At 44.8% G+C, this 15,275-nt stretch overlaps 1 protein-coding gene across 4 annotated transcripts in view; it reads right to left on the bottom strand.

The window, feature by feature from the left end:
* mrpl3 (mitochondrial ribosomal protein L3) overlaps nucleotides 1-15,275 on the bottom strand; it is a 97,049-nt gene that overhangs the window by 19,779 nt on the left and 61,995 nt on the right. For 3 of the 4 annotated variants that reach the window (XR_011593195.1, XM_070879777.1, XM_070879779.1), the window contains exons 7-8: nucleotides 10,470-10,581; nucleotides 1,408-1,485 (exon numbers count right to left, since the gene is read on the bottom strand). Coding sequence is in view for 3 of the 4 variants with exons in the window: in XM_070879777.1 (XP_070735878.1) it covers nucleotides 1,408-1,485; nucleotides 10,470-10,581 (190 nt within the window). In the remaining variant the exon portion in view is untranslated. The remainder of the gene's footprint in view (nucleotides 1-1,407; nucleotides 1,486-10,469; nucleotides 10,582-15,275) is intronic. The other variant, XM_070879778.1, reaches the window with a different exon arrangement.

Genomic DNA, 15,275 nt, shown 5'->3' with positions numbered 1-15,275 from the left:
CTCGTCTTAAAACCCCTTCTAATTGTGATTTTTAAAAATTTGGCAATGCACTCTGTTCTCTACTCAACGAGCACCCAGATAGAACGCCTCAACATCATTTTAGTTTTCCTTATTGGTCAAGCAATTTCAGAATTGTTAATTGGGATCTGCTATTGGGTATAAAGAACTTGTATCTATATAGCACCTTTATCAACCTTGTGATGTCTCCAGTCGACTTGGACCCCCCCTTGCTCCTGGACCAAGACCTCGCTCAGCTAAAGCCCGTGTGGTGGCCGGTGTGCAACGACCACCCCACGTTAAAAGAACTCACGCACAGGCATCTTCCACTCCGTTAACATGAAGTTCTGGACCCGGAAGGTCAGGACCCTCATGGACAACTCCAACAGCGACAGCTACAGGCCGGAATGCTGCATTGCCATAGTTGCCCGGGAACTTAGACGCTTTGATATCGACATCGCCGCCCTAAGCGAGACCCAGCAGGCAGGGGAAGGCCAGCTCAAGGAACATGGTGGAGGTTACACCTTCTTCTGGAAAGGGACAGGGACTGTGGCTCTCGTATTGGACTGTTCAGCCACCTATGGCCTCATTTTTAAAGAGTGGAAGCAAGTCTTCCTCGATTTCGAGGGACTGCCTATGATGATGATGACGTCCCAAAGTGCTTCACAGCCAATTTGTTGTTTTGAATATAGGGAAACACAGCAGCCAATTTGCGTATGTATATCAAAACATGGACAGCAAAACTATAACTATAGTTGAGTAAGCCAAGTATTGTCTGAATGCACTCTTGACTGGCCTCCCACATTCTACCCTATGTAAACTAGAGGTCATCAAAAACTCAGCTACCCGTGTCCTAACTTGCATCAAGTCCCACTTACCCATCACCCCCTGTTCTCGCTGACCTACATTGGCCCCCGGTTAAGCAATGCCTCGATTTTCAAAATTCTTGTTTACAAACCCCTCCATGGCCCTCGCCCCTCCCTATCTCTGTAATCTCCTCCAGCCCCACAAACCCCCCACCCCTACCGCCCCCGAGATGTCTGCACTCCTAATTCTAGCCTCATGAGCATCCCTGATTATAATCGCTCCACCATCGGTGGCCGTGCCTTCTGTTGCCTGGGCCCCAAGCTCTGGAACTCCCTCCCTAAACCTCTCCGCCTCTCCTTTAAGACACTCCTTAAAACCTACTTCTTTGACCAAGCCTTTGGTCATCTACCTCAATATCTCAAGTGGATCGGTGTTATATTTTATTTTATAACGCTCCTGTGAAGCGCCTTGGGACGTTTTACTACGTTATATAGGCGCTATATAAATACAAGCTGTTGTGTAAACAACCCGTGCTGTAAGACGCTTCCACAAATCCTTTCCTCCCCCCAGGTTTAATCAGTGGAACTGCTCAGTAAATCTAACCTTTAGTCCAAGTGCCGTTCTGTAAATGTTACCCATTTTTCCAGGCATTTTCTTCCCAGGAAAAACTCTAGCAGGGTCCTGCATTCAAGAGGACAAGAAATGGAATGTAACATAATGCACATTATTGGAACTTAAGACTACATATTGTTCTGCTCTGTGTGCAGCGGCTTGATGTAGTATCTTTCCAGTATTAAAGATTGTAATCTAGGGGCTCAATTTTCCCCAAAGCATTTTTTTTTTTGGCGTACTTGAAAGAGGTAAGCCTGATTTTTTTGGGGCCTAAGTACGGCAAAATAAAATTCTAAGTTTCTCCGTTGGATTTCTTCATTTTGGCGCGGCCTAACCCGACCTTTAGTTTTGGGGGTGGAGCCTTGATCTTGTGTGTGAGAACTGGGGACCGAAAATGAGACCGGGAGGACTGGGAGAATGGGGACCAAAAATTAGACTGGACCTGCAAGCCTTTCGGGCGGGGCTGGAGCTAAGTTGCTGCTATCTGTTTTTAGTGTGTGTCCGGGCATCTGCTGCGCCGATTTCCTTAACTCTCCGGCAGAGGCCACATACACTGGTCTAAGCAGAACTGGAGTAACTCTCAGCTGGCCAAACTGCCCTAAATGGCCAGAATTGGCGTCGGTGGCTGGTTACGCACAACTTTGGCTGAAAAAAAACGTACCTAAAAAATCATTACGAACTGAGTTATGCTGGTGAAAATTCATTGGGGAAACTGTGGATTTTCAACTTAGGCCAAAGAGAGCAGCCTGCTCCAAAAAAACGGCTCAAATCACTGGGGGAAATTGAGCCCGGTAATCTAGTTGCTAAGCCTACTAGTCTAAAATGTTACTAATAATTAGCTATATTTGTATAAATACATGACCCATAGAATTCTAGTATCCCACAAGTCCCTTAAGAAGAAAACGAACTCGATAGCCCGTAATTAGAGGTCAGCGGGTAAGCAAAGGCGTTCGCCGCTGGCCCCGGAGTAAGCTCCGCGCGAGGATCTCGCAATCTCTGTGGCAAGAAGTTCGGCTTTTCCGGCGTGCCGCTGAAATCGCCGCAAGTTAATGGGGAATCCCTAACGCGAGCTGCTGTCCCGTAATATACGCTTCCACAGATTGTGAAACTTGCAAGGAACGTACGACAGAATACACGTGACAAAGCAAAACGTTATTCATCAAGTGCTGGCGTGGAATTCGAGTCTCGAGAATGAAGAGCTAAAGTCTTATTTAAGCTCGCTGAGCAGCCGATTAAAACGCAGGATTCGCAGACAGCGAACCAGGAAGTGAGAAAGCTCCTTTAATTCTAACTTTTTTTTTTACAAATGTTTAAAATGTCACATGGGAAACAGGTAAACCCGAAATAAATTGAATTTATTAAAAAAAATTTAATTTAAAAAAAGTTGGCTTAAAAATTATTATTTTGAAAATGAATTCGACACCCCCACACAAAATTAAAATTAGTTTTTCGGGGGGGCCATGACCTTTGTTTAACAATCAGTATACTGTTAAAACCCCAGTTACATCGAATACAAAAGGGTCTAACTTTTTAGTGGGGAGTTTAACCGCGGGAGAGCCGATTGATTGCGGCTCTGTAGGGGGCCGTGGGGGGAGGGGTGCAGCCAGTGTCAGAGCAGTGAATGACAGGCTGCAACTTCAGCATATAGCGGTCAGTTTCAAGGGGGAGGGGGGGGGGGGCATGGACACAGCGAACGCTGCCAGTTCGCCGGCATTACCCGACACAAATTCCAGGTCCGTGTCTTAATCATAACGAGACAGAAATTCCTGTAAAATTTAAGATACAGTTAAAGTGCGCAATTGCCCCAGACTGTGAAATGTGAAAGGGCCACCTGAACTCAGACAACGAACATACCGCAGCCCCACAGAATGATCTATTCAACATACAGTAAAAGTGGAGGGCAGAGAAACCCAAGGCAAAAAACAAAAAGGGCCACATTACAGCAAAATTCTAAAGGGGCAAAGTGTGTTAAAAAGACAAGCCTGAAGGCTCAATGCGAGGAATATTCGGAATAAGGTGGATGAATTAACTGCGCAGATAGCAGTTAACGGATATGATGTAATTGGCATCACAGAGACATGGCTCCAGGGTGATCAAGGCTGGGAACTCAACATCCAAGGGTATTCAATATTCAGGAAGGATAGACAGAGAGGAAAAGGAGGTGGGGTGGCGTTGCTGGTTAAAGAGGAAATTAATGCAATCGTAAGGAAGGACATTAGCTTGGATGATGTGGAATCGGTATGGGTGGAGCTGCGGAATACCAAAGGCAGAAAACGCTAGTGGGAGTTGTGTACAGACCACCAAACAGTAGTAGTGAGGTTGGGGACAGCATCAAACAAGAAATAAGGGATGTGTGCAATAAAGGTACAGCAGTTATCATGGGTGACTTTAATCTACATATTGATTAGGCTAACCAAACTGGTAGCAATGCGAAAGAGGAGGATTTCCTGGAGTGTATTAGGGATGGTTTTCCAGACCAATATGTCGAGGAACCAACCAGAGAGCTGGCCATCCTAGACTGAGCACAAATCATTACAAATGGGTATGATTTGGTAGCCATTACAGAAACGTGGTTGCAGGGTGGCCAAGACTGGGAATTAAACATACAGGGGTATCTGACAATTCGGAAAGATAGACAAGAAGGGAAAGGAGGTGGGGTAGCTCTGTTAATAAAGGATGATATCAGGGCAGTTGTGAGAGATGATATTGGCTCCAATGAACAAAATGTTGAATCATTGTGGGTGGAGATTAGAGATAGTAAGGGGAAAAAGTCACTGGTGGGCGTAGTTTATAGGCCCCCAAATAATAACTTCACGGTGGGGCAGACAATAATCAAGGGAATAATGGAGGCATGTGAAAAAGGAACGGCAGTAATCATGGGGGATTTTAACCTACATATCGATTGGTCAAATCAAATCGCACGGGGTAGCCTGGAGGAGGAATTCATAGAATGCATACGGGATTGTTTCTTAGAACAGTATGTTACAGAACCTACAAGAGAGCAAGCTATCTTAGATCTGGTCCTGTGTAATGAGACAGGAATAATAAACGATCTCCTAGTAAATGATCCTCTTGGAATGAGTGATCACAGTATGGTTGAATTTGTAATACAGATTGAGGGTGAGGAAGTAGTGTCTCAAACGAGCGTACTATGCTTAAACAAAGGGGACTACAGTGGGATGAGGGCAGAGTTGGCTAAAGTAGACTGGAAACACAGACTAAACAGTGTCACAATTGAGGAACAGTGGAGGACTTTTAAGGAGCTCTTTCATGGTGATCAACAAAAATATATTCCAGTGAAAAAGAAGGGTGGTAAGAGAAGGGATAACCAGCCGCGGATAACCAAGGAAATAAAGGAGAGTATCAAATTAAAAACCAATGCGTATAAGGTGGCCAAGGTTAGTGGGAAACTAGCAGATTGGGAAAATTTTAAACGACAGCAAAGAATGACTAAGAAAGCAATAAAGAAAGGAAAGATAGATTACGAAAGTAAACTTGCACAAAACATAAAAACAGATAGTAAAAGCTTTTACCGATATATAAAACGGAAAAGAGTGACTAAAGTAAATGTTAGTCCCTTAGAAGATGAGAAGGGAGATTTAATAATGGGAAATGTGGAAATGGCTGAGACTTTAAACAATTATTTTGCTTCGGTCTTCACAGTGGAAGACACAAAAACCATGCCAAAAATTGCTGGTCACGGGAATGTGGGAAGGGGGGACCTTGAGTTAATCACTATCACTAGGGGGGTAGTGCTGGACAGGCTAATGGGACTCAAGGTAGACAAGTCCCCTGGTCCTGATGAAATGTATCCCAGGGTATTAAAAGAGATGGCGGAAGTTATAGCAGATGCATTCGTTATAATCTACCAAAATTCTCTGGACTCTGGGGAGGTACCAGCGGATTGGAAAGCAGCTAATGTAACGCCTCTGTTTAAAAAAGGGGGCAGACAAAAAGCAGGTAACTATAGGCCGGTTAGTTTAACATCTGTAGTGAGGAAAATGCTTGAAGCTATCATTAAGGAAGAAATAGTGGGACATCTAGATAGGAATAGTGCAATCAAGCAGACGCAACATGGATTCATGAAGGGGAAATCATGTTTAACTAATTTACTGGAATTCTTTGAGGATATAACGAGCATGGTGGATAGAGGTGTACCGATGGATGTGGTGTATTTAGATTTCCAAAAGGCATTCGATAAGGTGCCACACAAAAGGTTACTGCAGAAGATAAAGGTACGCGGAGTCAGAGGAAATGTATTAGCATGGATAGAGAATGGGCTGGCTAACAGAAAGCAGAGAGTCGGGATAAATGGGTCCTTTTCGGGTTGGAAATCGGTGGTTAGTGGTGTGCCACAGGGATCGGTGCTGGGACCACAACTGTTTACAATATACATAGATGACCTGGAAGAGGGGTCAGAGTGTAGTGTAACAAAATTTGCAGATGACACAAAGATTAGTGGGAAAGCGGGTTGTGCAGAGGACACAGAGAGGCTGCAAAGAGAGTTAGATAGGTTAAGCGAATGGGCTAAGGTTTGGCAGATGGAATACAATGTCGGAAAATGTGAGGTCATCCACCTTGGAAAAAAAACAGTAAAAGGGAATATTATTTGAATGGGGAGAAATTACAACATGCTGCGGTGCAGAGGGACCTGGGGGTCCTTGTGCATGAAACTCTTTTTTTTTTTTTGTTGAAACTCTTTTTTGTCCTTGTGCATGAAACTCTTTTGAGTTTACCTGCAAAACATAAAGACATTAAACGGTGCCACCCGACCTGGGTGACACTCCAGACATTTACAAGGCCCTTTTTTTTTTTTTTTCCCCCCTTTTTTTTTGTTTTTTTGTTGTGTTTTTCTTTTTTTTTTGTTTTTTTTTTGGGCACTAAAATCACAATTTTTCCCCAGTGCCCCCTATAAAAGGGAAGGGGACACTAAAAGCACCGGCAATTAAAACAAATTAACTTTAAAACGTAAAATCAAATTAAAATTTGGTTGCCGGGCGTGATGATGCACTCCAGTCCCTCCGGTGCCCACCTCTCGCGGAAGGCCGCGAGCGTACCGGTGGACACCGCGTGCTCCATCTCCAAGGACACCCTGGACCGGATGTAAGAGCGGAAGAGAGGCAGGCATCCTTGTGCATGAATCCCAAAAAGTTAGTTTGCAGGTGCAGCAGGTAATCAGGAAGGCGAATGGAATGTTGGCCTTCATTGCGAGAGGGATGGAGTACAAAAGCAGGGAGGTCCTGCTGCAACTGTATAGGGTATTGGTGAGGCCGCACCTGGAGTACTGCGTGCAGTTTTGGTCACCTTACTTAAGGAAGAATATACTAGCTTTGGAGGGGGTACAGAGACGATTCACTAGGCTGATTCTGGAGATGAGTGGATTACCTTATGATGATAGATTGAGTAGACTGGGTCTTTACTCGTTGGAGTTCAGAAGGATGAGGGGTGATCTTATAGAAACATTTAAAATAATGAAAGGGATAGACAAGATAGAGGCAGAGAGCTTGTTTCCACTGGTCGGGGAGACTAGAACTAGGGGGCACAGCCTCAAAATACGGGGGAGCCAATTTAAAACCGAGTTGAGAAGGAATTTCTTCTCCCAGAGGGTTGTGAATCTGTGGAATTCTCTGCCCAAGGAAGCAGTTGAGGCTAGCTCATTGAACGTATTCAAGTCACAGATAGATAGATTTTTAACCAATAAGGGAATTAAGGGTTACGGGGAGCGGGCGGGTAAGTGGAGCTGAGTCCACGGCCAGATCAGCCATGATCTTGTTGAATGGCGGAGCAGGCTCGAGGGGCTAGATGGCCTACTCCTGTTCCTAATTCTTATGTTCTTATGTTATGTTATGGGTGATGTGTAATGAGGAGGGACTAATTATCAATCTTGTTGAGCGAGGCTCCTTGGGGAAGAGTGACCATAATATGGTCGAATTCTTTATTAAGATGGAGAGTGACACAGTTAATTCAGAAACTAGGGTCCTGAACTTTAGGAAAGGTAACTTCGACGGTATGAGGTGTGAGTTGGCTAGAATAGACTGGCAAAGGATACTTAAAGGATTGACGGTGGATAAGCAATGGCAAACATTTAAAGATCACATGGATGAACTTCAGCAATTCTACATCTCTGTCTGGAGTAAAAATAAAACGGGGAAGGTGGCTCAACTGTGGCTAACAAGGGAAATTAAGGAAAGTGTTAAAGCCAAGGAAAAGGCATATAATTTGGCTAGAAAAAGCAACAAACCTGAGGACTGGGAGAAATTTAGAATTCAACAGAGGAGGACTAAGGGTTTAATTAAGAGGGGGAAAATAGAGTATGAGGGGAAGCTTGAAGGGAACATAAAAACTGACTGCAAAAGCTTCTATAAATATGTGAAGAGAAAAAAGATTAGTGAAGACAAACGTAGGTCCCTTGCAGTCAGATTCAGGCGAATTTATAATGGGGAACAAAGAAATGGCAGACCAATTGAACAAATACTTAGGTGCTGTCTTCACGAAGGAAAACACAAATAACCTTCCGATGTACTAGGGGACAGTGGGTCTAGTGAGAAGGAGGAATTGAAGGATATCCTTATTTGGCGAGAAAATGTGTTCGGGAAATTGATGGGATTGAAGGCCGATAAATCCCTGGAGCCTGATAGTCTGCATCCCAGAGTACTTAAGTGGCCCTAGAAATAGTGGATGCATTGGTGATCATTTTCCAACAGTTTATCGACTCGGATCAGTTCCTATGGACTGGAGGTTTGCTAATGTAACCCCACTTTTTAAAAAAGGAGGGAGAAAACGGGTAATTATAGACCGGTTAGCATGACATCAGTAGTGGGGAAAATGTTGGAATCAATCATTAAGGATGAAATATCAGTGCATTTGGAAAGCAGTGATAGGATTGGTCCAAGTCAGCATGGATTTATGAAAGGGAAATCATGCTTGACAAATCTTCTGGAATTTTTTGAGGATGTAACTAGCAGAGTGGACAAGGGAGAACCAATGGATATGGTGTATTTGAACTTTCAAAAGGCTTTTGACAAGAGATTGGTGTGCAAAATCAAAGCGTATGGTATTGGGGGTAATGTACTGACGTGGATAGAGAACTGGTTGGCAGACAGGAAGCAGAGAGTAGGGATGAACGGGTTCTTTTCAGAATGGCAGGCAGTGACTAGTGGAGTGCCGCAGGGCTCAGTGCTGGGAACCCAGCTCTTTACAATATACATTAACAATTTAGATGAAGGAATTGAGTGTAATATCTCCAGGTTTGCGGATGACACTAAGCTGGGTGGCGGTGTGAGCTGTGAGGAGGACGCTAAGAGGCTGCAGGGTGACTTGGACAGGTTAGGTGAGTGGGCAAATGCATGGCAGATGCAGTATAATGTGGATAAATGTGAGGTTATCCATTTTGGGGGCAAAAACACGAAGGCAGAATATTATCTGAATGGCGGCAGATTAGGAAAATGGTAAATGCAACGAGACCTGGGTGTCATGGTTCATCAGTCACAAAGTGGGCACGCAGGTACAGCAGGCGGTGAAGAAGGCAAATGGTATGTTGGCCTTCATAGCTAGGGGATTTGAGTATAGAAGCAGGGAAGTCTTACTGCAGTTTACAGGGCCTTAGTGAGGCCTCACCTGGAATAGTGTGTTCAGTCTTGGTCTCCTATTCTGAGGAAGGACGTTCTTGCTATTGAGGGAGTGCAGCGAAGATTCACCAGACTGATTCCCGGGATGGCTGGACTGTCATATGAGGAGAGACTGGATCAACTGGGCCTTTATTCATTGGAGTTTAGAAGGATGAGAGGGGATCTCATAGAAACGTATAAGATTCTGACAGGACTGGACAGGTTAGATGCGGGAAGAATGTCCTGATGTTGGGGAAGTCCAGAACCAGGGGACATAGTCTTAGGATAAGGGGTAGGCCATTTAGGACTGAGATGAGGAGAAACTTCTTCACTCAGAGAGTTGTTAACCTGTGGAATTCCCTGCCGCAGAGAGTTGTTGATGCCAGTTCACTGGATATATTCAAGAGGGAGTTAGATATGGCCCTTACGGCTAAAGGGATCAAGGAGTATGGAGAGAAAGCAGAAAAGGGGTACCGAGGGAATGATCAGCCATGATCTTATTGAATGGTGGTGCAGGCTCGAAGGGCCGAATGGCCTACTCCTGCACCTATTTTTTATGTTTCTATATAAAAGCCATCAAGCAGAAGATCGGACACTGGTCATTTACAGCAGGAGGACAGACTCAACAACATTAGCGTCCTCAACCAGGCCAACATCCCCAGCATTGAAGCACTGACCACACTCGACCAGCTCCGCTGGGCAGGCCACATTGTCCCCATGCCAGACACGAGACTCCCAAAGCAAGCGCTCTACTCGGAACTCCTTCATGGCAAACGAGCCAAAGGTGGGCAGAGGAAACGTTACAAGGACACCCTCAAAGCCTCCCTGATAAAGTGCAACATCCCCACCGACACCTGGGAGTCCCTGGCCAAAGACCGCCCTAAGTGGAGGAAGTGCATCCGGGAGGGCGCTGAGCACCTCGAGTCTCATCGCCGAGAGCATGCAGAAACCAAGCGCAGGCAGCGGAAGGAGCGTGCGGCAAACCAGTCCCACCCTCCCTTTCCTTCAACCACTATCTGTCCCACCTGTGACAGGGACTGTGATTCTCGTATTGGACTGTTCAGTCACCTAAGGACTCATTTTAAGAGTGGAAGCAAATCTTCCTAGATTCCGAAGGACTGCCTATGATGATGACAGCAGATAATCTGTTTTACCATGCAGTGAGTTGCAATTTCTGAAACTGCGCGTTTTCAAAAAATGCAAATTAATACATTGAAAATATGATTGTGAAGCCACTGCAGTTATTGCTGACGGTCTGGAACACAAACCACCCAGCCACCGAATGAACCGAGCACAAGAGCAAACGATTCCAAATACGCGAGAGCCCTGGCAGAATGAAAGAGCTTCAAGCCTTGAATTGTTGAAGCACAGCGTTACTGACACTCCAATATGCTGTGTTGCAGTGCAGGGCTGGCAAAGTTGCTTTCACAAACAGACAATACTTACGCCACCAGGGCCCGAGGCTCCTGGCCTCCTGTGGGTTTTAGTCTGTCCGTGAGTTGCAGGCTGGCCTTTAAATCCCCAACGCTTCATAACTCCCTGGAATCCTTTGCCAATTCTGCAATTCATAGAATTAGAAAGTTAGGTTTATATTTTAACACTGGACAGTCTCAAAATTGCACATCGTAATTCAAATGCATTCCTCCAGGTTTTTAAATCATAGACTAGAGAGATAAAAGTCATCAAGAATTAGAACAAGCGCCATAGATAAGAACATAAGAAATAGGAGCAGGAGTCGGCCATTCGGCCCCTCGAGCCTGCTCCGCCATTCAGTAAGATCATGGCTGATCTGATCATGGACTCAGCTCCACTTCACTGCCCGCTCCCCATAACCCTTCACTCTCTTATCATTCAATAATCTGTCTGTCACCATTTTAAATATAGTCAATGACCCAGCCTCCACAGCTCTCTGGGGCAGAGAATTCCAAAAATTCACAACCCTCGGGGAAGAAATTCCTCCTCATCTCCGTCTTAAATGTGCGATCCCTTATTTTGAATCTATGCCCCTAGTTCTAAAATTCCCCACGAGGGGAAACATCCTCTCTGCATCTACTCTGTCAAACCCCCTCACAATCTTCTATGTTCCAATAAGATCCCCCTTCATTCTTCTAAACTCCAATGGGTACAGGCCCAACCTGATGTGCAGTTTTGCAACGAGGGAAACTCATAAATCATTGGAAACAGCATCCTAAACTGAGCATATTGTTTACTTTTATCTTATTCGTTCCTGGGATGGGGGCGTCGCTGGCATTTATTGGCCATCCCTAATTGCCCCTCGAGAAGGTGGTGGTGAGCTGCCTTCTTGAACCGCTGCAGTCCGTGTGGTGAAGGTGCTCCCACAGTGCTGTTAGGGAGGGAGTTCCAGGATTGTGACCCAGCGACGATGAAGGAACGGCCGATATATTTCCAAGTCAGGATGGTGTGTGACTCGGAGGGGAACATGGAGGTGGTGGTGTTCTCATGCGCCTGCTGCCCTTGTCCTTCTAGGTGGTAGAGGTCGCGGGTTTGGGAGGTGCTGCCGAAGAAGCCTTGGCGAGTTGCTGCAGTGCATCTTTTAGGTGGAACACAGTGTGGAATTAAATACATGATGACCTCTTTACGAGAGTGACACAGTTAATTCAGAGACTAGGGTCCTGAACTGAAGGAAAGGTAACTTCGATGGTATGAGACGTGAATTGGCTAGAATAGACTCGCGAGTGATACTTAAAGGGTTAATGGTGGATAGGCAATGGCAAATATTTAAAGATCACATGGATGAACTTCAACAATTGTACATCCCTGTCTGGAGTAAAAATAAAATGGGGAAGGTGGCTCAACCGTGGCTAAGAAGGGAAATAAAGGATAGTGTTAAATCCAAGAAAGAGGCATATAAATTGGCCAGAAAAAGCAGCAAACCTGAGGACTGGGAGAATTTTATAATACAGCAGAGGAGGACAAAGGGTTTAATTAAGAGGGGGAAAATAGAGTATGAGAGGAAGCTTGCTGGTAACATAAAAACTGACTGCAAAAACTTCTGCAGCGACATGAGAAGAAAATGATTAGCGAAGACAAGCGTAGGTCCCTTGCAGTCAGATTCAGGTGAATTTAAAATGGGGAACAAAGAAATGGCGGACCAGTTAAACAAATACTTTGGTTCTGTCTTCACGAAGGAAGATGCAAATAACCTTCCGGAAATACTAGAGGACCGAGGGTCTAGTGAGGAGGAGGAACTGAAGGAAATCCTTATTAGGGAAATTGTGTTTGGGAAATTGATGAGATTGAAGGCCGATAAATCCCCAGGGCCTGATAGTCTGCATCCCAGAGTACTTAAGGAAGTAGCCCTAGAAATAGTGGATGCATTGGAGATCATTTTCCAACAGTCTATCGACTCTGGATCAGTTCCTATAGACTGGAGGGTAGCTAATGTAACACCACTTTTTAAAAAAGGAGAGAGAGAAAAAACAGGGAATTATAGACCGGTTAGCCTGACATCAGTAGTGGGGAAAATGTTGGAATCAATTATTAAAGATGAAATAGCAGCGCATTTGGAAAGCAGTGACAGGATCGGTCCAAGTCAGCATGGATTTATGAAGGGGAAATCATGCTTGACAAATCTTCTAGAATTTTTTGAGGATGTGACTTCCAGAGTGAACAAGGGCGAACCAGTGGATGTGGTGTATTTGGACTTTCAAAAGGCTTTTGACAAGGTCCCACACAAGAGATTGGTGTGCAAAATTAAAGCATATGGGATTGGGGGTAATGTACTGACGTGGATAGAGAACTGGTTGGCAGACAGGAAGCAGAGAGTTGGGATAAATGGGTCCGTTTCAGAATGGGAGGCAGTGACTAGTGGAGTGCCGCAGGGCTCAGTACTGGGACCCCAGCTCTTTACAATATACATCAATGATTTGGATGAAGGAATTGAGTGTAATATCTCCAAATTTGAAGATGACACTAAGCTGGGTGGCGGTGTGAGTTGTGAGGAGGACGCTAAGAGGCTGCAGAGTGACTTGGACAGGTTAGGTGAGTGGGCAAATGCATGGCAGATGCAGTATAATGTGGATAAATGTGAGGTTATCTACTTTGGTGGCAAAAACACGAAGGCAGAATATTATCTGAATGGCGGCAGATTAGGAAAAGGGGAGGTGCAACGAGACCTGGGTGTCATGGTACATCAGTCATTGAAAGTTGGCATGCAGGTACAGCAGGCAGTGAAGGCGGCAAATGGTATGTTGGCCTTTATAGCTATGGGATTTGAGTATATGAGCAGGGAGGTCTTGCTGCAATTGCACGGGGCCTTCGTGAGGCCTCACCTGGAATATTATGTTCAGTTTTGGTCTCCTAATCTGAGGACGGACATTCTTGCTATTAAGGGAGTGCAGCGAAGGTTCACCAGACTGATTCCCAGGATGGCAGGACTGACATATGAGGAGAGACTGGATCGACTGGGCCTGTATTCTAGAGTTTAGAAGAATGAGAGGGGATCTCATAGAAACATATAAAATTCTGACGGGATTGGACAGGTTAGATGCAGGAAGAATGTTCCCGATGTTGGGGAAGTCCAAAACCAGGGGTCACAGTCTAAGGATAAGGGGTAAGCCATTTAGGACTGAGATGAGGAGAAACTTCTTCATTCAGAGAGTTGTTAACCTGTGGAATTCCCTGCCGCAGAGAGTTGTTGATGCCAGTTCATTGGATATATTCAAGAGGGAGTTAGATATGGCCCTTACGGCGAAAGTGATCACGGGGTATGGAGAGCAAGCGGGAAAGGGGTACTGAGGGACTGATCAGCAATGATCTTATTGAATGGTGGTGCAGGCTCGAAGGGCCTACTCCTGCACCTATTGTCTATGTTTCTATGTTTACAACAATTCAGGCAAGATTAGAAAGTAGGCACGAATTTTGAGTCCAAAAATCAAAAATCTTGTAAAATGGAAAACTCAATCCTATTTTTCTAAAAGGAATAGTAAATATCAATTGTTTTTCCTCTGAAACCAATCAGAACATTTGCAGCATTGCCAAATAGTCTGAATACACTATACCTGGGGATCCTGCAATGCCATGCAGGCTGGGTGTTAATTAATAGTGTTGGTATGAATGCAATGCAACTTAACAGTCCACAGAATTCTGCCGCAACTTGATTTGGAAAAGAACAGTGCTGTGTACCTGAATTTATGTTTTCAAAACATTAAAAAAAACTGTTTGAACAAACTGATTATCAAACAAGGTTGCTCAACTAAAACTATGACCTAATCCAAATCCAAGGAGCATGAAACAAATGGAGGTGGGTTCTAAAAAGCCGAAATTACATAGAGGATTAGAAACATAGAAATTTACAGCGCAGAAGGAGGCCATTCCGGCCCATCGTGTCCGCGCCGGCCGACAAAGAGCCGCACGGCCCTCGGTCAGCAGCCCTGAAGGTTACATATAAACTATGTCCAAATAAAATCAACAACTACTTGTATTTATATAGCGCCTTTAATGCAGTAAAAGATCCCAACCAAGGTGCTCCACAGGAGTGTTATAAAACAATTTGACACCGAGCCACATAAGGAGAAATTAGGGCCGGACTTGGTTAAAGAGGTCAGTTTTAAGGAGCGTCTTGAAGAAGGAAAGAGAGGTAGAGAGGCGGAGAGGTTTAGGGAGGGAGTTCCAGAGCTTGGGGCCCAGGCAACAGAAGGCACGGCCACCGATGGTGGAGCGATTATAATCAGGGATGCTCAGGAGGGCAGAATTAGAGGAGCGCAGACATCTGAGAGTTGTGGGGCGGGAGGAGATTACAGAGATAGGGAGGGGCGAGGGCCATGGAGGGATTTGTAAACAAGGATGAGAATTTTAAAATGAAATAAGCCACATTTGGATTCCCAGTTGGCCACATGTGGCTAGTGGTCAATGTATTGGACCACACTGAGGTACAGGAGCAAATATTGACTCACTGTGTCGGGATCTGAAAACACACATTTCTATATCAAGCTAATTGCAAGTTAAACTGGATTGAAAACCCACAGAATAGGTTCCTCTACTCCTAATTTCTACAGAATAGAACCATCACCTCCAATGATACCACGCTGGACATTCTGCATTGCACAGAATGCGAGATTACCCAATCAAATGTTAACGTATTTAATAATTAAACCAAAGACATAGAGCTTAGATATTATCTCTCACATCAGACAGCAGTGGTTATACTGTTCCCAATTTACCATGCAAACCTACTCAAGAAATATAAACCACACCCCACAGAGTAAAAATAAGTCTTGCATTTCTATAGCG

Source organism: Pristiophorus japonicus, chromosome 5, assembly GCF_044704955.1.
Source record: "Pristiophorus japonicus isolate sPriJap1 chromosome 5, sPriJap1.hap1, whole genome shotgun sequence".
NCBI lineage: Eukaryota > Metazoa > Chordata > Chondrichthyes > Pristiophoridae > Pristiophorus > Pristiophorus japonicus.
This window is presented reverse-complemented; position numbering and strand designations above follow the sequence as displayed.